Source organism: Microcaecilia unicolor, chromosome 6 (genome assembly GCF_901765095.1).
Source record: "Microcaecilia unicolor chromosome 6, aMicUni1.1, whole genome shotgun sequence".
Lineage (NCBI taxonomy): Eukaryota > Metazoa > Chordata > Amphibia > Gymnophiona > Siphonopidae > Microcaecilia > Microcaecilia unicolor.
In genome coordinates, this window is record NC_044036.1 from 270368569 (window position 1) to 270391923 (window position 23355).

The window sequence follows — 23355 nt, forward strand, 5'->3', positions numbered from 1 at the left end:
AAATGTGCTTGGTAATATAAAACATCTTTTAAATAAAACCAAAGTACAAGGAGAGCAAAAGGTCGGATTTCGACCTTTGAATAGTGCAGAGTTATCTGTTCATTTACATTATGCACATAAATATGTGATCAGTGAGTTTTTAGTATCAATTTTCAGTATCACATAGTCCTAATGAACAGAATCCACTTACTACATGATAAAATTAATGGTCCTTGAGTAGCAGTAGTAGTCTGGAATCACAAAGGTGGCAGCCCCGTAAAGTCGTTCGTGACGGAATACTTGCATATAGGGAACCTTTAGCAATCTCCGAAACCCTGACTGTGACAACCTACTCCACTCGGCTATACTGGATCCTAAGTCTCGAAACTTTTCATAACAGCCAACCTGGGCAGAGACATTCATCCTCGTCAGAAAAAAAGATACCCTTAGAAAGAGTAGAGCAAAACTCCACAGAGTTAGCTTCTAGTAATGAAGGGCCTGAGGCTATAGCAAGAGGAAGCAGTACTCAGTGTTGCCTTCCCAGCACGAAAACAACAGTAGGCTAGCCTCCTTCATACAGACACACATATACACACTTGCGGCTTTTTATTCCGCCTCATCCCCTTCCCGCCTAACCTTTAAGTCGTTCTCCGGTAAGTATTTACATTGCCGAGCGATCTCCACGTACTTATCCAAGTCCAAAGGCGCCATTTTGAAAACAACAACTGTTAAGGAAGAAGCCCCGCGCAGGAAGACGGAAAACGTCACTTCCTGAAGCGACAAACTTCTCGCTTTAGTGAGGTGGGGGCGAAATCAGAAAGCACAACCAAATTCCGCCGATAAGCAGCAACCTCCTTGATTAGCACTAGTGTCCACTGCAGCTGCAGTGACTGAACTGAAAAGCTGCTTCGGCAAGGCCAGGGGTGAGGTTAGAGCTCCTAGCCATACACATGAGTAGCATAATCTGGATCGAGGCTTGGAATACACAATTCTGTGACCGAAGTTGCTCTGCGCGTGCCCCCTTTCCTCCTCCACCTTGAAAGGGCAGGGATGAGAGCTTGCTGTGGCAACAGTTGCTGTCTGACTTGATTTTGTGGGAAGTCGGGTAGACTTTTTTTTTTCCACTCTGTGTCCTGAAAGCATCCAACCTGCTTGCCTGAAAGTGGGTCAGGTCGAGGTGTAGAAGGAGGAAGTGGCGGCGGTAACGGGACTAGATGTGTGTAGGTGTAATTTCCCCTATCTTCCCTCCTGGTCTCCTCCATTGAGGCCTTGGTTGTCAAGGCAGTATACTAGCTAGAGGTATTTAGAGCCAGGGATATAAAAGTTTTCAAATTCAGTCAGGCAAAGATAATCGGATCTGAATCTCCGTTAAAATACAGCAGAATCGGGCACAGGCAGTGTCAGATTATGCGGAGCTGCCAAGTTACCCGTTGTAGGAGGGAGACTTTTTTTTGGCCGGTCTTGGACTTCTGCCAACCTCATCATGGTGCATTATGGGACCTGCAGCACTGATTTCAACCACGGATAGAATAATGGACTACAAATACCATAGTGCTTTGGGATGTAAGTTTAAAATCTGGACTGGCCAAAAAGTCGTTCTCTCTTCCGCTCCCCCCCCCCCCCCCCCCCGGAATGGGCAACTTGGCAGCTCAGGATTATCAGTTAATGGAGCTGTTAAAATGTAACGTTTTCCAGTGCGTGAGGCATAGCTGTTATTTTATTGCACAAAAATATTTAAGATGCTAAAGTTAAATTGGATGCATATATCGGCGAATATTGGGTCTTGTTCTATTGTGCCTTGTTCCACGTCTAGTATAGCAGGATTGAAAATGGTATCTCCTGTACTAGTTCTGATATGCCACTGATTAAAAACCAGGAATTTTTATGGGATCTTATTGACTTTTTTTTTATTGCATCGCATCTTGTTATATTGTTTACCATTAAGGTCCTAATTTATCAATGTTGTTTCTCATAGCAAATAAATCTTTTGTCAGGTACTTGGATATTATTTAGTAATTGCCTTTTGTAATTGTGTATTTTATTGCTATTGCTTAGGTTACTATGGAACTCTTACAAGTTTTGGAGCCAGAAGAGTGTCCACAAAAATCAAAATGGTCAGTATTAGTGAATTTGATTAATTTTAGTTTAATCACTTGCTGTATTGTCTGCATTTGGAATGGCAAAGAGGTGTACAGTCAATAATAAAACTAAGCAACAGTTTACATTCAAGATTAATGAAACAGAGGGAACAGACAAATAAGAAGGGCTGCAAGAGCTAGACTACAAATAAATATAAATAACAACAAAATATTATTTTAAAAGATCTATTGTGTCAATGTACTAAGCATTTTTCATATACAAAATAGGAAAGACCCATTTTGTGTCCCCTTTCCTGCTCCTTACAAACCCCAAGTCCTTAAAGAACGCCAAGTGGACTGAAGCGCTACATTCCCCCCTCCCCCTGAGGCAGACTTCCTGTCAGAGGGGGCGGAGCACAGGCCTGTGTTTATAGGATCCATGCAGTGCTTTCTCATTTGTAAGGATTCGGGGCTGGACTAGGAGGTGTTGGAAGTAGGGAAGAGATGAGATGCTTGCCAAATTGGGGGGGGGGGGGGGGGGGGTTAGATGGGAAAGGAAGATGCTGGCCAAGGGTGGTGGTGAGAATGGGGAAGGGAAGATGCTGGCAATGGAGGGAGGAGTAGAGAGGGGAAGAAGAGATGCTGGCTGGAGGAGAATTAGGGGAAGGGGAGATGCTGAATCACAAGGGTTTGGGGTAGTAGGGCCTTCAGCTACTTCTAGGGTGGGAGTTGGGCACATGGCTGTAGGTTTGCCCAGGGCACCCTATACCAACCCCTTGGTGGAGACTAGGATTGGGAGATGGTCATTGCTAGAGGTAAGTGCACTGTACGCCATGGTCACCTCTCATTTTTCAGATTATAAAAATATTTTATATGCCCTGCGGCAAGGGAGGAAAAAAATGGAAGAAGGTTTCCTAAACTCATTGTTGCGCCCCCCCCACCCCACCCTTTCTGTAGACCTAGTTTGGATACCTTCTGTCCTCTGTATCCCTGTCACGTACCCTAAGACTCCCCCCCCCCCCCCTGTAGCACAGACCCCTGCTATCTTAAGTACCTCCCTACACATGCCGCAGGTATCCCTCTCCATAATACACCCTCAGACCCATACACACTTTACCCAGATACCCCCCCCCCCCCCCCCCAGCTATTGCTTCAAGGGCCCTCCCTCCTCTAGTTCCTACTACCTTGGAAGAGATGGTGTTATAGTGGTGTTCATTTTTCTGCCTGGGGTTAATTCAGTCTTAACTATGCCACTATTATCAGAGGACCTTCCGCCTCTCTGGAACTGAAGGGGACCCACACTGGAGCCCAAATGATCATTGCTCTGTCATGTAGTTTTAATTTTTAACTTGATGGTTATATGATTATTTTCCTTTCTGGAAGATGATAGTAAAAGAAGAAGTATAAAGAAAAACTCAAGAGAAGAATGCAAAGAATCTAAAAAACTGAAATGTGAACTTACTGTTGAGCTGACTCATGGCACTGTCCCTTTTCTTTCACTGTACCACATAAATTCTTTGCTGAGATTGAATTTTAAGACTACGCAGCACTGTCCAAACATTGGATACTGATATAATTTTTCCATGATTTTAGGTACGCTCTTGTTCCTTGTGGACAAAGTCCTAGCTCTCGAGTTGGACATACTTGTTTATATTTGGCTTCAGCTAAGGATGATGGGAAGGGCAGAATTGTCATCACTGGAGGAGCCAATCCCAGTGGGAGCTTTGCTGATGCCCACATCATAGATCTTGGTAAGACCTTGATGTCATATGCTGTGAAACACTGTAAAGAAAGCTTTTGGGGAGCAGGTCATAGAACAGTGTAGCAGAGCTTCCTAATATTTTAAACAATTTTAAGATTTGTATCTATAAATGAGAAAAATGTTGCTAAGTAGAGTATAACGAATATATAAAGCAGTATGAGCAGGAGGCCTGCAATCATAATGATAAAGAAATGGTAGACATAGTTATTTTTCTGTACATCTTCTATTTCTAAAGCAAAAAAAAAAAAAAACCCCAAACCAGAAAACAAAACCATTGGAATTAACTCAGAACTAAGAAAAGGAAGGGAAGAGGTCCAGAGTTTCTCAAGCTGGTCCTGGAGTATTTCCAAGGCTAGGTGGTTTTCAGGATATCCCTACTGGATAACTATGAGAAAGACTTGCATTCACTGCCTCCATGGCCAGCAAATTGATCTCATGCATATATATCCTGAAATATAGACTTATTGGTGGCTATTCTAGGACCAACTTAAGAAGCATTGAGGAAAACGCAGCAACCATTTTCCTCCTCCTACAACTATTTATCATTTCTATAGCTCTGCTAGATGTACGCAGCACTGGACATTTTCCTGAATCCCCAGTCAGTGTCTCTGGGTTCTTTCTCTTGCTATCTATCTATCTATCTATCTATCTATCTATCTATCTATCTATCTATCTATTCCTTGACATTGAGAATGGGGCCACACGTGGAGAGTTTTTCCATCCTATTGCAGTGCAAGGTATTTCCATATCTAGTTTGCATGAGACATTGCATGGGTTGGACAGGAGGGAAGGTTTGGTGAGTTATGGCAAAATGGGCAACAGATCTTGGGACCCAAGTTGGATCACTGGAATATTCTTGCCTCCATGAAGAGTACTCCCCATTTACTGTCAGACACATGGCTACAAGAATTTTAGGGTGATCCACAGACCTTATTTTTCTACTCTGCAGATGTATAGATTAGACAGGTTGCCATCTGCTGCTTGTCTCAAGTGTTGGGTGGTGGATGACACTTTCGTGCAAGCCTTCTGGGGCTGCCCAGATATACAGTATTTTTAGGCATCTATTGTGTGATTCATGTCAGCCGTTTTCAAGTGTACCATAGTAGGATACATAGAGCAGTTGGTTTTGGACCAAATAGGAGCTTTCACAGGCAGCTCTAGAGATCAGACTTTATCGTTTCGCAAAATATCCTTAACTGTCCAGAAATGCATATTGTAGAACTGGACAATAGCAGGACCGCCAAATTTCTGGCTGTGGAGGAGTCAGTTGCATCTTCTTACCATACGGGAGGCAAGGGATGCTAGGGGCTCTTTTAAGAAGAAAACCAAATATCTCAAAGTGTTGGATGCTTATTTGAACATTCTGAACCCAAGAGGTTGTAGCCTCTTGTTGAATCGTCTGTAATTTTTTCTTTCAATGTATTCTTGGAGTCTGGTCTACTGGCAGTACTGGCTCAGAGGGGTGGGGGGAGGACTTTTCTTGGGGAATCTGCAAGTTATAAGAGCTAAGACTTTCAGATTCCCTTTATGGAAAGGGGTTAGGTAAGAATTGATGGGGGGGGGGGGGGTTGTTGAATGGATTTGTATAGATTCAATGGTATTTTTATTTTTCTGTTGAATTTACTTGCAATTCACTGCATGTATCATTGCATCACTGTATGGAACCTGATTGTTGCATCTGTTGGGTGGAAGATAGGGGGTGGGGATTAATCTAAAATGTAATAGATGGCAGTATTGTTTTTGATCCACATGTTATATTTTGCTTGCACTTGCCATTTCCATTAAAAAATTGTTTAAACATAAATTTGAATATTGCAGGTTCCAGAGGGTGGAGGGGGCATAGTGAGGGGAGTGGAAAACAGGGGGCTTAGGGAGGATGGGGGTAGATTTAATTGTGTTGTCAGGGAGGGCTATAAGAGCCAAAGCCCTTTCTGTTGCAGTGCTTCTTTGATGGAATGGGTGGGTGTGGGGGGGGGAGGGGGCTTGGGATATTTAAAAAAAAAAAATGAAGGACATAACCAGTTGCTTGGTATGTATTTGGTTTATTGTTACCGCAAATGTTTTGTTCAATAAAAAGATTTATTATATAAGTTTGAATAACGCAATGTTCTATTAACTGTGAAATGTACATAACTTCTGTTTTTCTTTATTAATAGATACACATGAGTGGGATATACCAGATTGGGAGGGTTTATTACCACGTTATGAGCATGCTAGCTTCATTCCAGCTTCCAGTCCTGACAGCATCTGGGTATTTGGAGGTGCACACCAGTCTGGGAACAGAAACTGTGTACAGCTGTTAAGTCTAGGTAAAGCTCTTAGCATGATAGAATGTTTCTGCAATTAAGAATTGTTTGTTCCTGGTGAAGAGTTTTCCCTGTGATATCCTTCTAAATGGCAAAGATTTCTAAGGTGAGCTATATATTCTTTTGCCCCGTATGTTTGAGAGAGTTTCTTGAAAGAAAGTTTTCTTTACAAGCAGTGGCAGTGGAATCTGCTGGTGAACCAGAACTAATGGCAAGATAGTAGAAATTTTTAAACTGAATGTCAGGCCTCTTTTCTTTTTTTTTTTTTTCCCCTCAATTTCAATTTAACAACCAAGCAAATAACTTGTACATAAAGTCATCCAAATATATCTCCGTATAGGAAACAAATATCCAGCCTATAACATAAATCTGAAAAAGCTTTGTCCACAATATTGAGTATCCAAGTTGAAAATCAGATGTATTTTCAGGGAACGCCTCCCTCCCCCCCCTCAAAAAAAAAAGAAGGAAGAATAAAAACATACTGCTTTTCCAATGGAACATTAGTATAGACGAGAGTGCTTATTTGGATATAGCTTGATCCCCAGATGGGGTAAATATAGTAAAACCCAGTCTCTTTGTTCCCAAAAAGGTAGTCAGATGAGCAGAATCAAAGAAAACATATTTTACTAATTGAAAATGACTAAACCATTTACTAAGACATTTCAAGAAAATGACTGTCTCTAACTGCAAGACTCCTGGGTGTAACAACAGGAACTATTTCCATTTCATCTGAGTCTCTTCGTATCATTTTAGGAAATGGATGTTTTTAAATTCAGAAATAACTTTTGACAGCTTTTGAAAAATAATCTTAGTAGCCATTCTTTATTTGAAAATGAGGCCAGTGTTACTAGTAGCATTGCCAAAATGGTTTGCTCAGAGTCAGAAGTTTTTGGTAAAGCTGTAGCATCTAATTCTGTCCATTTCCATATCTAAAACACCTTGATCTTGCATAAACTGTCCACGTTTCTTCAGCAGAAGATAGTATACCTTCACAAGAGGTAGAAAATTAGCCTGGGGAACATTCAAAACTTCTGATAAATATCTTGAAAACCGATATATTTAAAAGATACCATAAGGAGCCAAGGAAAATTAAGGAGACATAAATTACAACTCCTCGCCTTGCCGGCTTTTCCAAATTTTCCATTTTAAGTCTCATAGCAGACTCATCTTTAATTATAGTGTCTTGTATATTCTTAGTGAAAACTAAAGATTTCTGTACATATTGCAGACCAGATTTAAACTGACTCTTATCTTGAGAATATGCAGTCACCATATCATCCAAAACTTCACTTTCTGAGACAATTCATTATCCTGAGGAAGCAACAACTTGGTAATATTGGAGATGGCCTCCCAGATTGTTTCCAAGTTTAATACTTGTGGCTGAGTCAAAAGACAGGCAGGTGCAGCAAACCTGGGGGTATATTTACTAAGGTGCGTTGCTGTTTTTAACGCACCTGTAAATTTAAGGCACGTTAAACGCTAATACGCCTATACATTTCTATGGGTACATTAGTGTTTAATGTGCATAAACCATTTACGTGCGTTAAAAATGCTAATGCGCCCATAGCACCACCTAGTAAACATAGGCATTAGTATCCTCTCAGGTGGACGCACACTAGAGGATCCAGCCATTTCTGAAGATTTGTTGCAGCAGCCCAGTCCTTTGCTCTTCCTGTGCCATCACTCCATTAGCAAAAACCGCAGTATAGGACCCTCTTCATCATTTCTTCACTCCCCACAGGGCTAATGTTTGGAGCCCTTTCCCCTTCTGACACTGCTGCACTATCGGGCTGCAAGGCAGCAGCTAAATGCACTAAGGAATTCTGTGCTGGAGGGGGGGCACATTCTGCTTCGGACTTAGTGATCTCCCCAGGAGATGAGTTGTTTCCTCCTACCACTGACATCTGATCCAGAACACAATCAGCAAGACCAGCTGCAGAAGGGATTGCTGACTGAGAAGGGAAAGTCCAGCAACCTCCCTCGCACTTCCCTGCGAAGGAAAACAAAAGAAGTAGATCAGTGTGCTTCCAAAGTCAGCGTGACATCGCTGTCTTGATCTCATGCTCCCTCTGTCTTCTTGTTTGCCTTTTTTTCCCCCCTTTTTTTATGGGACTTCTTCACAGTTGGGTCCCTCTTGTTCACACTGTGGGCTTAAGAGAGGAAAGGTGGTTTTCCTCCTTTTCTTTCACTGTTTGTATCTATTACATTCATTTTGAATCACAGTGGGAGGTATATAAGCTTTTATAAGTACCCAAATTTTGTTTGTGTTTAATATTTTTTTTTATTTAGCTGTTTAATCAATTAAGGGGCTTTTTTACTAATGCTTAGTGTGTGCTAAATTCTACACATCCTATTTTATAGTTGTGGGCCACATAGAACTTAGCACATGCTTATGTCTATTAGAGCACACTAAGCTTTGGTAAAAAGCCCATAACTTATTTGAATGTTATTGTGTAAAACATAATTAAAAATATTTTTAGATAAATTTTATTTATGAGATCTAGAGCACCTTTGTATGTTTGTATAATTTTATATCGTGTATGTTTTATTTGAAAATCTGCCTAGATTGAAAGAGAGTGCAGGATATAAATGTTCTAAATAAATGTATGCTCCAAGTGTTTTGTGAGATACCATAAACAACACAATAAAAAGCATTTATACTTGCATTATGCCTTTTCTGGATCACCTTTGTCAATCAGCTTCATCCCAGTTCTTGCATTGCCAGTGAAATTGGGCAAGTCACTTTATTCTCCACAAGCCGAGATACAAACTAAGATTGTTTGCCTTCTGAAGATGGGGAAATACTTGGAGGCATATTTTCAAAGCACTTAGCCTTCCAAAGTTCCATAGGTTTCTGAACCTGAATGTACACCACTTTGATAACTTTCAAGTTTGTAAGCAAAAGCGAATGTAGTACGCCATGATATGAGTATTACTAAGACAGCAGTGATAGACTTTTCCAGAGGGCCTAGGGGGAGGGCAGTCCCTGCTAGTGGGTTGGAAAGTTGGGAGGTCCCTGGATGGGAGGAAGCCCAGCCCAAGGGAGTGGTGTTGAAATAAGTTGCAGATAGAAAGTATTTCCCTGTAGAGAGTGACAGCAAGGGTGGAGTTTGGAGTTTAATAAAGGAAGTTGTAGGGAGGTGCATGAGGTCATTGGTTGACTGTACCCTCGCCAGGACCTTTGGGAGTACTGAGGGATCCTGGAGTGCAAGAGATAAATACAGGCTGATTCTGCCCCATAAGTGGCAATGGAGAAGGAGAGTGAGCTTCAGGTGGACAAGGGGAGTCCAGCCTAGAAGCATGATTAGGACAGGGGAAACCTGCCCAAGGCCAGAGTATAGCCCTGACAGGTGCACTGCTGGAAGAAGGACGGCCTAAAGGGTCTGTGCCTGTAAGAATTGGATTGGAAATTAGAAGTATTGGAAACAGCCTTGGATTTATTTCTGTCATGAAAGGATGGGTAAAGGACAAGAGGGATGTAAATATGTACAGCTGTGAATTCCCTGGAGAGCGAGGAAGAGAGGCCAAGATTAGCACAATTGAATCTTGAACAGAACTGGGTATATAAAGAGTTTGAAGTGTTGTTTGCTGGTTGCAGAAGTTCCAGTAAAGTTGGTTTGCATTTAAATCAAACTCTTGGAGTGCGGAGTGATTTTTGGTGAGAGAGTGAGAATGATTGTTCCCAGACTGAAAGTACAGCAACATCATGGTTCTCAAGCTCCCAACACTCCGGATTGCTATTCTGGACCATTGATCCACTCCCAAGCTTGACTGTAGGTGAACTGAAACTGTGAGTGTGATGTGTGTGTGGTCCCCTGACACATCTGGTAGTGGTAAAAAGGTAAAATTGTGCTTTGTGACCCGGGTAGGACCAGAGCTAGCGGGGACCTTGAAACCTGGGTTACACATATTTTGGATGTTTTTATTGCATTGCTTCTTTATTTAGAAAAGGGAACGTGGCAAAGCCCTAATGTGAATGGAGCCTCCCCTTCACCTAGAACCTTTCACACATCTTCGGCAGCCATAGGAGACAAACTTTATGTTTTTGGCGGAGGAGATAAAGGAGCAGATCCTGTTGAAGACACACAGCTTCATGTGTTTGACTCAGGTACTTTGCTGTCAATTTTTAATAATGTACCTATAGGTTGTCTTTAGGAGGAGCTTGTGGAGTAGTTTGCATTGAAATAATGTTTATAACAAATCAAGAAATAGTCTTCTTTAGTAAAACTAAATTTTTTTACTTCTAACAGTTCCTAACTTTTGTACAAAAATGCATCTGTATCCTTTGTCCTCCAGCAAAATCCTGCTCCTTGATTCTCCCTTCACTGCAGGCTTCTTTTCATTTTCTTACTCTCTTGTGATCTACTTCTGTTTTACATGGCTTCCGGTTGCAGTAAATATAATGTTAGCATCTGACCTTTTCTAGCCACATTGACTTGGTCACAACCAGAAACTCATGGCAAACCTCCATTCCCGAGACATGGCCATATTATGATTGCAGTTGGGACCAGACTTTTCATCCATGGTGGATTGGCTGGAGAGAAATTTTATAATGATATGTTCTGCCTTGATACAAGTAAGTATAAGAGATTAAAATAATTTTATTTAAAATATATATAAATGTCAACATGAATTTATTATCATATACTTTAAGGGGCCCTTTTACTAAGCAGTGCTAAAAAGTGGCCAGCGCTATCCCCAGCATTGTCTTTCCCTTGCGCTGAGGCCGCTTTTAGCGTGGCAGTAAAATGGCCACATTTCCCATGTTTTCTATTAATGGTCACATGTTAATTTTCCCATTGGCACGTGGCCATTAACATACGAGACCCAAAGGTAAAAGTAAAAAAACCCTACGTATAGTCCAAGCAGAAAACCAAAAAGTAGACATGGACCAAATGGGTCAAATACATGTGTAGTGCTGAATAAAGCACGCATTAGTGCCTATCGCAGCTTAGTAAAAGGACCCCCACATTTGTTAAAGTATTGTTAAAATATCACCTTATTGGCTTCTTGGTTTTTTTGTTTTTGTTTTTCTTCCTGTGCATCACCCACATCACTATGATACCTGCATTAACGGATCTACATTCTATAAGATTTTAATATATCCTGTTTGAGTAGCTAAGAAAACAATATCCTGAGAGACCCTTCCAGTAGAGGCCAACTGAATTTTGATTTTGGCACAGAAACTGGCTCAAAATCCATATTCGGCCTCGTTTTGGTTTTCAGCTGAACATGCCAGTGCATTTTTGGCTGAAAAGCCAACTTTGGACTGTGTCCTTCCTCTCTCTCCAGAGGAGCACTGTCCGACCCTCCGTCTCTCCCTGCATAGAAAGAGCCATCCCTTGCGCCTACTTTAATCCCTGGTGGTCTAATTGCCTAACCATGGTAGGAGCAATCCTCAGTCACTCCAACCCCTGCCATCTCTGACATCAAAATTGCTGTTGAGACCTTCAGCAGCAGTCTCATTAGACTATTACTGAAGATTGTGGCAGCCGTTTTGAGATTGTAGCCAGCATAGGCAGGAACAACAGTGAATCTGTCTGATCATAGGGGAAGGGAGTAGGTGCTGTTCCAGAGGCTGCACCGTGTCAATTTAGGCTTTGGTTTTGCCTGAAACCAAACAGTGAACTTCAGCCACAGATTTCAGCCAAAACCGAAAAATCTGTTTTTGGTCAGCCTCTGTCTTTCAGGCAAAATCAGAACTAAATGAATAAAAGGGTAGACGTTGCTATCCTATGTGATAAAAACAAAGGCCTGACATGGTTGATGTGTATTTTCTAGTTAACCATTGCCTGTATTCTGAACTATAGAACAGGACCTCCCAAACATTCAGGTGTTCAGGATATCTACAATAAATATGCATGAAGTAAATTTGCATGGATTGCATTTTTTGAAGAGTATGCAAATATATATCATGTGTTTTTACTGTGAATATCCTGAAAACATAGCTGGTTCTGGGATCCCTGGAAAAGGTTTGCAAAGCCTTGCTGTGCAATTCCTTGGCTGGGAAGTTACTTAGAGTGCAACAGGTGTGTCTTGAAGGCCCCCTCCGCCCCCAAGTTTCCCCTATTATTGCATGTAATTGACAAAGGAAACCTGAGTAAACACATAACACAGATTTTAAATTTTTACTTTTTTTATTGAACAAAGTTATCCAACACCAAGTTCACTCAAGTGAAAGAGTAACTGCCCCTTATCTAGTCAGTCAACTAATCAACCGGATTTAATTGACAATTATATTCAACTCATTGAACACAGCCAGTCTTGCCTGTAGCCAGCTCTGTTGAATCTAAACCTCACTATATATTGAACCAAGGAGGTTTAATGATGGAAGACTGCATGAGCCTATGTGGCTTATCTGGGCTGAAGGCAGTGGGCGGAGCTTGCTGCCATATTGGTCAGAACAAAACAATAGCAAACTTGTGAGGTTTATATTTGCCAGTGGCATAGCTAGGTGGGGGCCTGGGCCCCCCCTGAAATTTCCTCTAGGCCCCTGGTTTTGCTGGTGGGGATCCCCAACCCCCGACAGCTGAAGTGTTGTCCAGTGCTGGTCTCCGGCACCGCTGCATTGCCTGGCCTGCTCTGTCTTCCCCTCACGTCCGGCACATTCCTTTTAGTGAAACTGAACATGCTCAGTTTCACTAAAAGGAGCGTGCAGGATGTGAGGGGAAGACAGAGCAGGGCAGGCAATGCGGCAGCGCCAGAGACCAGTGCTGTACAACACCAGCCAAGGTATTTGCTGTGGCAGTGGGTGGGGATCAGCGGGGGGGGGGGGGGGGGGTGCGGTAGGGCGGCAGTGGTGGGGCAGCAGACCAAATTCCCCCCCTCCCCCGCCGCGGGCTCTGGCCCCTCCCACCACAAGGTCTGGCTACGCCCCTGGAATTTGCATTCTCTCTGTTAGGAGGGGATCTGGGGAGGGGGGGAGTGATGTAAGGGGAGTTGGGGGGGTTGGTGAGTTTTTTTCAAGGGGTCTGTGAAGGGAGGGAGGGTTATGTTCAAAATATGCTTGCCAGTGCTCCAGAGCTTGCTTTATTTGTAATGCTGTATTGTGGATTTTAGTTCTGCGCTATATGCCTTTATTTTTGCTTATGACGACAATAAAGATATTTCTATATAACAACAATAGCAAACACTGGTGTGTTGGGTTTTTTTTTAATTTAACAGCTTTTTTTAATTGATTTGAAAGCTTCCCATATAGATATATACCATGAAATAAAATTGAAAATCAGTAAAACAGCATTAAAATTATTGTAGCTAGTAGAAACTAGTAATAAACTCTGTATTTAGTGCTCATTTTTCTACACTGTTCTATACGATACAGTAATACATGGCCAAATCTCGGTGAGGATATCCTGTTTCCTGATCGGATCATCTTAACTGTTGTTGTAATCTACTTGGGAAGCCCGGTGCTATTAAGAGGGAATATACTGAAATTAAATGGAAGTAAAATTAAATTCCCCTTTCATTGGGGAACATGGAATCAAATCTTCACGTCATCTCTTTTGTAGAGGTTTACATTTTAGATACACGAATGGATTTTTCTGTTGAGCTTGTGTCACGGTTTGGGAAAGGTGAGCTCTTGAACTGCAATGAGGTTGGCTCTACCTGTGCAGTGTAAACACCATGCAGGCCCTCGTCGACGGTTGCTGATGGGACTGCCAGGCAGAGCCCAGGAACTGGAAGGCAGGTCATGATTAGGCAGTGTCTAGCAGACTGGCTGGAACATAACAGGGTTTCTCTAGAGGTTGGCTCTTAAAAGAGCCTTTAGGGGCAGGCCTGACTGAGTCGAGGCCAGGGAGTAGCTGGAAGCCGGAACAAGCAGGGCTGGAACAAACAGGGCTGAAAGCAGGAACTGGCCAGGCAATGAACACTGGAGAGGCACAAGTCTGGAAGCCTGTTACCGAAGCACTGGAGGAGTGTAGAGCAGGGGCATATCTGTAATGGGGCCAACGGGTGCCTGGCCCCGGCCCCCGCTACCACCGCCAACCCCCCCCCGTGCCGTCAATGGAAGCCTATGGGGGGGGGGGGGGGGGGAGTCAGATTCGCCCCTGGTGTAGAGCACTTCTTTAAATATCCCTAGCCAGGGGGTGAGATCATCTGTCAGTGCCCCATCTAGGGCTATAAAAGGGAAGTGCAGCAACCAGGAAGTAAACACTCACAAGATTCTTAGGCATGGCATACTGCATGACTATAGCGGCTTCCTGAACCAGGTGAGGGGCATGACAGCTTGTTTCAGGGACAAGTGGTTTTATAAGTCAAAATAATAAAAATAAATAATTGGTTTGATGCAGATCTCTCATTTGTTGAAACATAACTAAATGGGCTATAAAATGTAGTCCATTGGTTTTCTGATATTTTGTTCTTGTGATGAGTTATACTGTTCCAAAACTGAAAACTTTTATCTCTTCTTTCTGGATGATGATAACATCATGGGAGCAAGTCGATGGATATGTCTGAAATATTTAACAATGTTGAGATTAGCATATATACTCAACTGGGCATTTAGAAGTCTGTCATTTTAATGCTGCATTTTCAGAAATCATAGCCATAAGTATAGACAGTTACTCAAACATTATCACATGCACACACCAGAACAGACATCCATACACACATTGCAAAAGTACTTCAACAGCGTACATCCAAAATTTATTATTTAATTTCCTCTTTTCCATCTTCCAGAATTCCAGACATCAGATGTACAGATCAGTAGGACTCAAAGCAATCCAAAACAAGTAAAGTCAGAAACAACACAGTCTATACCTAATTGTTCGACCACTATCTACTGTTCTCCATTGAGAATACTGACCATTTAACCCTACTCTCTGTTTTCCATTTTTTAACCAGTTTTTAATCCACAAAGCCATTTCTAAAGTGCTGGGACTACACCGAACCACAATGAGAGCCATTTTCTCCAAATGGAGGAGACTTGGAACAGTGGTGAATTTTCCCAGGAGTGGCCAGCCTTCCAAAATTACTCCAAGGGCGCAGAGACAACTCATCTGGGAAGTCACAAAACATCCCAGAACATCCAAAGAACAGCAAGCCTCTCTAGCCTAGCTAAGGTCAGTGTTTGTGACTAACAATAAGTGAGAGACTGGGCAAAAATGTGATTCATGGGAGAGTAGCAAGGCAGAAAACACTGCTATGCAAGAGTAGCATCAAAGCTTGTTTCACATTTGCAACACACCTGGATGATCCCCATGCTGTTTGGGATAATGTTCTATGGACAGAAGAGTCAAAAGTGACACTCTTTGGACAACATAGGTCCCATTGTATATGGCATTCCACAGTAAGAACATCCTACCAGTAGTCAAAGAAGATTCAAAGAGCCATGAAAGTGATAAAGGGGATGGAGCTCCTCTCCTATGAGGAAAAGCTAAAGAAGTTAGTGCTCCTCAGCTTGGAAAAGAGACTGCTGAGGGGGATATATAATTGAAGTCTATAAAATACTGATTTTTTTTTCCCTCTCTTTCAAAAAGTACAAAGGCTAAGGAACACTCAAGTTATATGGAAATGTTTTCAAAATAAATAGGCAGAAATATATTTTTCACTCAAATAAACGCTTTGCTGGAGGATATAATAGTGGTTAATGTATCTAGTTTTAAAAAAGGTTTGGACACGTTCCTGGAGAAAAAGTCCATAGTCTGCTATTGAGACACATAGAGAAGCCACTGTTTGCCCTGGGATTGGTTACATGGAATATTGCTACTATTTTGGTTTCTGCCAGGTACTTATGACCTGGCTTGGCCTCTGTTGGAAACAGGATCTGGGCTAGATGGACCATTGGTCTGGCCCAGTATGGCTTTTTTTTATGTTCTTAGGGTGATAGTACAAGGGTGTATGGATGCTTTGCTGCTTCAGGACCTGGAAGACTTGACACATTAAAGGAACCATGAATTCTGCACTGTACCAGAAAATTCTTAAGAAGAATGTCCGGTGAGCAGAAGCATAATTGGGTTCTGCAGCAAGACAGTGATCCAAACCACAAAAGTAAGTCTACATCTGAATGGCTGAAGAGGAACAAAATTACAATTTTGGATTGATTTAAACAAAGTCTTGACTTGTATCCAATACAAATGTTGTGGTAGGACCTGAAATGAGCAGTTCATGCATGCAAATCTACACATATGTTTGAATTAAAATAGTTCTGCAAAGAAAACTGGGCTAAGATTTTTCAATAGTGATATGAAAGACTGATATCAAAGTATAGGAAGTGTTTGGTTGTAAGTATTGCTGCTAAAGATAGTACAACTAATTACTTTTAGGGAGCCGTTACTTTTTCATATGGACGATATGGGGTGTTAGATAACTTTGAGGTCCTTTTACTAAGGTGCGCTAACCAGTTTAGTGCCCGCGCAATATTAAGAAGCTCATTTTATACCTATGGGCTTCTTACCATTTAGCACATGCTAAATCAGTTGATGCACCTTAGTAAAAGGACCCCTTTATTCCTTAAATAAATAAGTTAAAAACTGTGTTATGTGTTTACTCAGTTTCCCTTTGTTTAAAAATCAGAAACCATTCATTGTGCCATATATGCAATAATAAAAGAAATCAAGGGGGGGGGTGGACTTCAACAGTGTACAGTAGAAATACAAACATCTGACACCCCCCCCTCCCCCTGAGAATCCAGAACCCCTAAGAACTACAATATCCAGACCGCCTGAGAATCCGGACTACACTGTCTCCCTCAGTCTCACCCCCCCCCCTCTTCTCCACTAGAGGCCCTGCCTGCAGCTCTCTCTCACTCCCCTGGTATTCAATACTTTTTCAGAAGTCTTCCGTGCTACAGCATCAGTGTGACAACCTTACTCATAGGCTGTACCCTGTACCGGACCTTTCTCTCTGATCTGTCCTGCCCTTATAAAAATGGGGGAAGTTGCATCAGAAGGGGAGGGACGGGTTAAAGGGAAAGGTCTGGCACAGGCCAGAGGCAGCCTCTGAGTAAGGCTGCCACTAGTGTTGCAGCATGGAAGACTTCTGAAAATGTACTGTACACCGCAGGAGTGAGAGAGCCACGGGCAGGGCCAGGAAGGGAGGGAGAGATGCCGGACTGTGTGGTGAGGGGAGCCTTGAGGGCCTGGGCTTTCTCCTTTGGAAAAAAGATGCTGGATGGGGAAGAGGGACAGAGAAACGCTAGATGGGATGGAGAGACAGATTCTGGATAGGGAACAGAGATGCTGTGTGGGAAAGAGAACACACAGATGCTGCGTGGGGATGAGACGCTGGATGGGAAAGAGGCGGAGAGATGCTGGATAGGGAAGAGCGACAGATTCTGGATGGGAAATAGAGACACTGTGTGGGGAAGAGAGAGACTGGGAAGAGAGGCAAAGAGAGATGCTAGTTGGGGAAGAGACACAGATGCTGGTTGGGGAAGAGAGAGACAGATGCAACTAGTGTTCCATCGACAGGTGGCAGCAGACGCCAACAGAAGTCTGAGCAAATAAATACTGTATACTATACAATGGGAGCTTTTACAGTATGTTTTTCCTGTTTTCTGTACTTGTTAATGAAAATAAATCAACAACATTTTCCTGTTCATTTCTTTGTTCTTCCTTAAATTCTAATTTAAAAACTACTGCCCGAGAATCCAGAAAACCCAAAAATCTGGACTGACCCAATCCCCAAACAGTCCAGATTTTTGGATTTGGACTGTATCTTCCTTTGGAACAGTATTAGATATTCTTACCCAGTTTTCATCTTAAATGAAAAATGCAAAAGTTCAAATATAAATTTCTTGGCATTTTCCCCCTTATTCTATAAAAGTCGCCAAAATTGCATGTGCAAATTTAATTGAATAATGAACTAATTAGTGCCAATAATTGGCTTTTTAACAAGCAATTATTGGCACTAATTAGATTTAATTGGAACTTATGTGCCTAAATTTTACACATAAGTAAAAAAAAAAATTGTCCTGAAAATGGGAGGGTCATGGGCGGAATGGGGGCATTCTTAGCATTTATGCAAGTTGATATAGAATAAGGGGGGATATGTGCCCAATTTAGGCACATAACATTTGCACCACGTTTAAGTTGGTGCAAATGGCCGTGTCTAAAGTTAAGCACAAGTTCTGGGCATAAGCGCTATTCTGTAAACTGCACCAAACTTTAAGTGCAGCTTATAGAATAACACTTTCTGCAGTGCCATATATAGAATTCACCCCATTATGTTTATTTCTATACTTCTGACATCAGTACTGGGTGGCTTTCTCTGTACCCAGCCTTACAATAATGATTTTTTTTTTTTCTCATAGGTGACATGAAGTGGGAGAAGTTAAAAGTGAAAGGAGATGTTCCCTCAGGCTGTGCAGCACATTCTGCAGTGGCATATGGAAAACACATCTACATCTTTGGTGGGATGGGCGTGTCAGGGGCATTGAATACCATGTACAAATATCACATAGGTAGGCACTTTCAGGTTTCTGTAGAACTGTTTTGTCTATAAAACAGGAAGCAACTATTTTGCCACCTTTTCTCCTTTTTTCTTTGTAAAATTAATTTCTACACTTGGCATTTGGTCACATCTCTGTTTTCTGTAACCACTTTTCAGGTTTACAGGAGTCCCAAGAGTAACTTAACTTAGTTTTGCACTCTAATTACTAGACCACATCTTCCCTGGTTACCACAGCTTTTATCTGTTTTTAGTATATTTCAAACATTTGAAAAGCGCTTTGAATTTTAATGTGGCCATTTCTCTGGCTACCTGTCACAGGAACTGCTCAAGTCTGTTCAAAACGTACTCCTTCACATGTTGTACAGCAGGGCTTCCCAGATGTGTCCCAGTAACCCCTTTAGCAAGACAGGATTTCAGAATGTTCACAATGGATAATGTGTGAGATACCCACAATGAATTTGGAAATTTATCTCGGAAGAGACTGGCTGAAGGATCATCAGGAGAGGTCTGGAAAGCTTAAACAGAGAGGCATATTTTCAAAGCACTTAGCCTTCCAAAGTTCCATAGAAACAATTTTTTAAAAGTATTTGTATAAATCCAAATCCAACGGAGCTGTATATGGTAGGGGGCATGAGGTTATGCACAAACCGGGAGAGGAACCTTGAATCGATAGTATCTCAAGGTGGCAAAACAATGTGACACGCCAGTGACCAAAGCCAAATTCTAGTCTGCATGGAGAGAGGCTTAGCCATCAAGCAAAAGTAGGTGTTAATGCTCCTGGTACAGGTCATTGGTGAGGCCCTACATGGAGTATTATGTTCCATTTGGAGGCAGATTCTTGCTAAGGACATAACCCATACCCATACCCATAAAAAGACTTGAAGTGGTTCAGAGGAAGGTGACAAAAAAATGTATAAGAAGAAACTTGAAGACCTGAATGTGTATATCCTAGAGGAAAGGAGGGGCAGGGGAGATATGATGCAGATGTTTAAATACTTGAAAGGTATTAATATACAGATAGATTTTTTTTTTCAGAGAGGGATGCCTGGAATACCCTCTCGAGAGGTGGTGGAAGCAAAAACCAAATTCAAAAATGTGGGATAAACACAGAGGATCCCTATATAGAAAGAGCATGGAATCAAAGCAACATTAAATGATCTTTACACTTTAAAGAGGGTATAGAGGGGATGTAAGCTGCGTGGAGCAGGAGGTCCAACTCTTGCTGCCTTATTAGGCAGACTGGATGCACCATACAGGTTTCCATCTGCTGTCATTTACTATGGTACTATGTAATAAATCCTGAAATATTTTCATATGAACAATGATAATTTATAGTTATGCTATCATGGTTGACTATAAGAGAGGAGAAAGATCACTAGAAGAGGTTGTAACAGAGAATTTTATTTATTTTATTAATTTTAGTTCTGTTCCATCCTACAAATTCAAGTTCTTTGGTATTTAGCCAGAATGTACATATTCATGGCAGGAAAACCAGGAGACCGTTAGTGTATTAATCAGTAATAAGTGGAAGATGTGGCAGTAATACAGGGTAACTAGGCTGGAGGGAAAGAAATTAGAATCCAGTACAATGTGTTGGTTAATACATCTTGGCATACTGCCAGAGGAGCGTTTTTCAACTGGTGTGCCATGGGAGATTTCTGTCACTCCAATCCCCAGCCAATGACCTGGCTTTATAAGATTTCTTCTGTAGTGGTCAGCAGCAACAAGCAGCGATTCAGACAACCTGCTAGATCCAACCCCCGAGCCTTCTCTCTGATGTAACTTCCTGCTTCTGCATAGGCAGGAAGCGTCGCAGGCTGTCTGAATCACTGCGTGCTGCTGCTGCTGCTGCTGCTACTACCACCTGTTGCTGCTGACTGCTAAGTTTTGCAGTTTGTGTACTCAGATACCATTAGGAAGTTAATGGAATTTTTGTACTAAATCTACTTTTAACTTGGCCATACATTAACTGGCTCCATTATAGTGAATCCTTGGGTTTGATGTGTGTGTTCCTGTGAAAACCGTGTGATATTCAGATTGTGTCCATTTGGTATGGTCTCATTATTTTGACGTTATGGACGTAGTTCTATAAATGTGTGCCTGGTGGGAGTCTATTATAAAGCAGTTTAGACCTACAGATCGGATGCAGCGAAGGGATGTGATCACCACCAGCACCATGTGGTGTGTGTGTAAGGGGGGGGGGGGGGGGGGGGGGGGGGGGGGGGGGGGGGAATTCAATTTAAAATTGTTGTTTTTGAATGCATGTTATTTGTGGCTAATTTTGTTACCTTTGAAGCGTATTGTTGCCCTTTTGCCAACTTATATTTCAATAAAAATATTCAGTTATAAAGATACTACTACTTATCATTTCTATAGCGCTACTAGACGTACGCAGCGCTGTACACTTAAACATGAAGAGACAGTCCCTGCTCGACAGAGCTTACAATCTAATTAGGACAAACAGGACAAACAAGAGATAAGGGAATATTAAAGTGAAGATGAAAAAATAAGGGTTCGGAACAAGTGAATAAGGGTTAGGAGTTAAAAGCAGCATCAAAAAGGTGGGCTTTTAGCTTAGATTTGATGACGGCCAGAGATGGAGCTTGACGTACTGGCTCAGGAAGTCTATTCCAGGCATATGGTGCAGCAAGATAAAAGGAATGGAGTCCGGAGTTAGCGGTGGAGGAGAAGGGTGCAGATGAGAGAGATTTACCCAGTGAACGGAGTTCTTGGGAAGGAATGTAGGGAGAGATGAGAGTGGAGAGGTACTGAGGAGCTGCAGAGTGAATGCACTTATAGGTCAAATAAGAGGAGTTTGAACTGTATGCGGAAACAGATAAGAAGCCAGTGAAGTGACTTGAGGAGAGGGCTAATATGAGCATAACCAGACTGGCGGAATATTAGTCGTGCAGCAGAATTTTGAACAGATTGAAGAGGAGAGAGATGGCTAAGTGGGAGACCTGTGGGAAGCAAGTTGCAATAGTCTAAGCGAGAGGTGATAAGAGTGTGGATGAGGGTTCTGGTAGTGTGCTCAGAAAGGAAAGGGCGAATTTTGGTGATATTATAGAGAAAGAAACGACAGGTTTTAGCAGTCTGCTGAATATGTGCAGAGAAGGAGAGGGAGGAGTCGAAGATGACCCCAAGGTTACGAGCTGATGAGACAGGAAGGATGAGAGTGTTATCCACAGAAATAGAGAATGGAGGAGGAGGAGAGGTTGGTTTAGGGGGAAAGATAAGAAGCTCAGTCTTGGTCATGTTTAAGATAACACAATGGAATGGAGAAGTAGCCTAGTAGTTAGTGCAGTGGGCTTTGATCCTGGTGAAATGGGTTCAATTCCCACTGCAGCTCCTTGTGACTCTGGGCAAGTCACTTAACCCTCCATTGGCCCCTGATACAAAATATGTACCTATATATATAATATGTTAACCACTTTGATTGTAATCACAGAAAGGCAGTATATCAAGTCCCATCCCCCCTTCCATTACATATTATTTAACTTAAACACAATCTTAATACTCATTTGTTAAATGATAAAATGCACATCCTTAAAAAAAATAATTGTGCGCTTTGACAATTTTTGCACCTTGTCAATATGTCATGAGATGAAAGGTTGAAAGAGTATATTACACCCCACAGCTACTGTTCAAAATGTCTGTCTATGGGGCTCATTTTCAAAGCTCTTAGGCTTACAAAGTTCCATAGGTTCCTATGTAGATTTGTAAGTCAAAGTGCTTTGAAAATACGCCTCTATGTGTCCCAACTGCACTTGTCCCCTCTGCTACCTTTTAAGACGTTACATGATATTTGTGACTTTGTGAATATCAAAGGTCTACAATGCTGCCTATTTTGGAGTATCATGATTTATGAATGTTCTACTGTGTTGTTTTAATGAGTATATTTCTGACATTTTATCACATTATTGCTATTACTAGGATTTAATTTTCCTATGTCCAGGTTTACCTCATTGCTTTAACTGTGTTTTATTGTGACATTTAGTTATTTTACTGTTCTTATGCTGTTAATATAATGGAAGTAATTTATGAAGCTATATCTGTTGTATACCACCTTGGGTTAATCTTAATAAATAAACTATTAGACTCTTCAGAATGTGGTTAAAGTAAAAGTCAAGAAAGAATTCTCTTGGGTACATTGTGGACCTATATATACAAAGCTGAAAAACAACTAGCTGAAAACACTTTATTTTTCCTTTAGAGTACTTCTGTTTCTAAAATTAAAGGAGATTTAACTAGTTTCAAAATACTGTATAACCGATTCCAGCCTGCTAATGCTTTTCAGCTGTTAATGTCTGCCATTCCACCTCAGTTTACTCTAGAAAGAAGGTTTATAAGGTAAACACCATTTCTTCTGCTGCTATAACAACTTTAGCCATCTTCTGTCATATTTATGTGACAATACATGGTCTTTTTTCTTTCTCTTCTCAGAAAAGCAGTCTTGGACTCTGCTGAAATATGATTCACCTTTACCTGCTGGACGATTAGATCATTCCATGTGCATCATTCCATGGAGAGTGTGTGCAGAACTGAATAATCAAAGGTCTGTAAACAGTAGAGATGATGAGAAGGTGGAAGGACGTTTAGAAGATAAAGCAGTGAATGAAAAAGGAGACTTGAATGTCACAAACAAAACTGAATTTGGGCCAAGAGAAGAAAGAGTTGTTCCATTATGTTTCATATTTGGTGGTATGGATACTAATGGAGAAATTTACGCTGACTGTTGTATAACTGTCATTGATAATAAATTCTAAGGGCTTCTTTTACAAAGCCATGCTAGTGATTCTTGTGCGGCAAATGAGAGGAAGCCCATAGGAATTGAATG

At 41.6% G+C, this 23355-nt stretch overlaps 2 protein-coding genes across 5 annotated transcripts in view; one reads left to right on the forward strand and one right to left on the reverse strand.

Moving 5' to 3' along the window:
- Positions 1-748, reverse strand: part of PPP6C (protein phosphatase 6 catalytic subunit) — a 30083-nt gene extending 29335 nt beyond the window's left edge. Inside the window, exon 1 of the mRNA XM_030207398.1 lies at positions 616-748. Within this exon, the coding sequence (XP_030063258.1) occupies positions 616-690 (75 nt within the window). The 5' untranslated portion in view covers positions 691-748. The remainder of the gene's footprint in view (positions 1-615) is intronic.
- Positions 749-791: 43 nt separating this feature from the next.
- RABEPK (Rab9 effector protein with kelch motifs) lies at positions 792-23355 on the forward strand. 4 transcript variants are annotated; one of them, XM_030207396.1, is made up of 8 exons: positions 792-902; positions 2035-2093; positions 3651-3808; positions 5976-6128; positions 10072-10233; positions 10552-10701; positions 18379-18528; positions 22962-23355. In XM_030207396.1, exons 2-8 carry the CDS (start codon positions 2041-2043, stop codon positions 23282-23284), a joined length of 1149 nt encoding a protein of 382 aa, XP_030063256.1. In that variant the 5' UTR covers positions 792-902; positions 2035-2040; the 3' UTR covers positions 23285-23355. The 4 variants fall into 4 exon arrangements, with proteins under 4 accessions (XP_030063256.1, XP_030063255.1, XP_030063254.1 ...); XM_030207395.1 differs by lacking the exon at positions 792-902 and adding an exon at positions 932-1278; XM_030207394.1 differs by lacking the exon at positions 792-902 and adding an exon at positions 932-1199.

Excerpts from the sequence above, each read along its gene's own strand:
- RABEPK (XM_030207394.1), top strand. Across the intron at positions 6,129-10,071 it reads TGTACAGCTGTTAAGTCTAG|AAAAGGGAACGTGGCAAAGC; the intron begins GTAAAGCTCTTA and ends TTCTTTATTTAG. Across the intron at positions 10,234-10,551 it reads GCTTCATGTGTTTGACTCAG|CCACATTGACTTGGTCACAA; the intron begins GTACTTTGCTGT and ends GACCTTTTCTAG.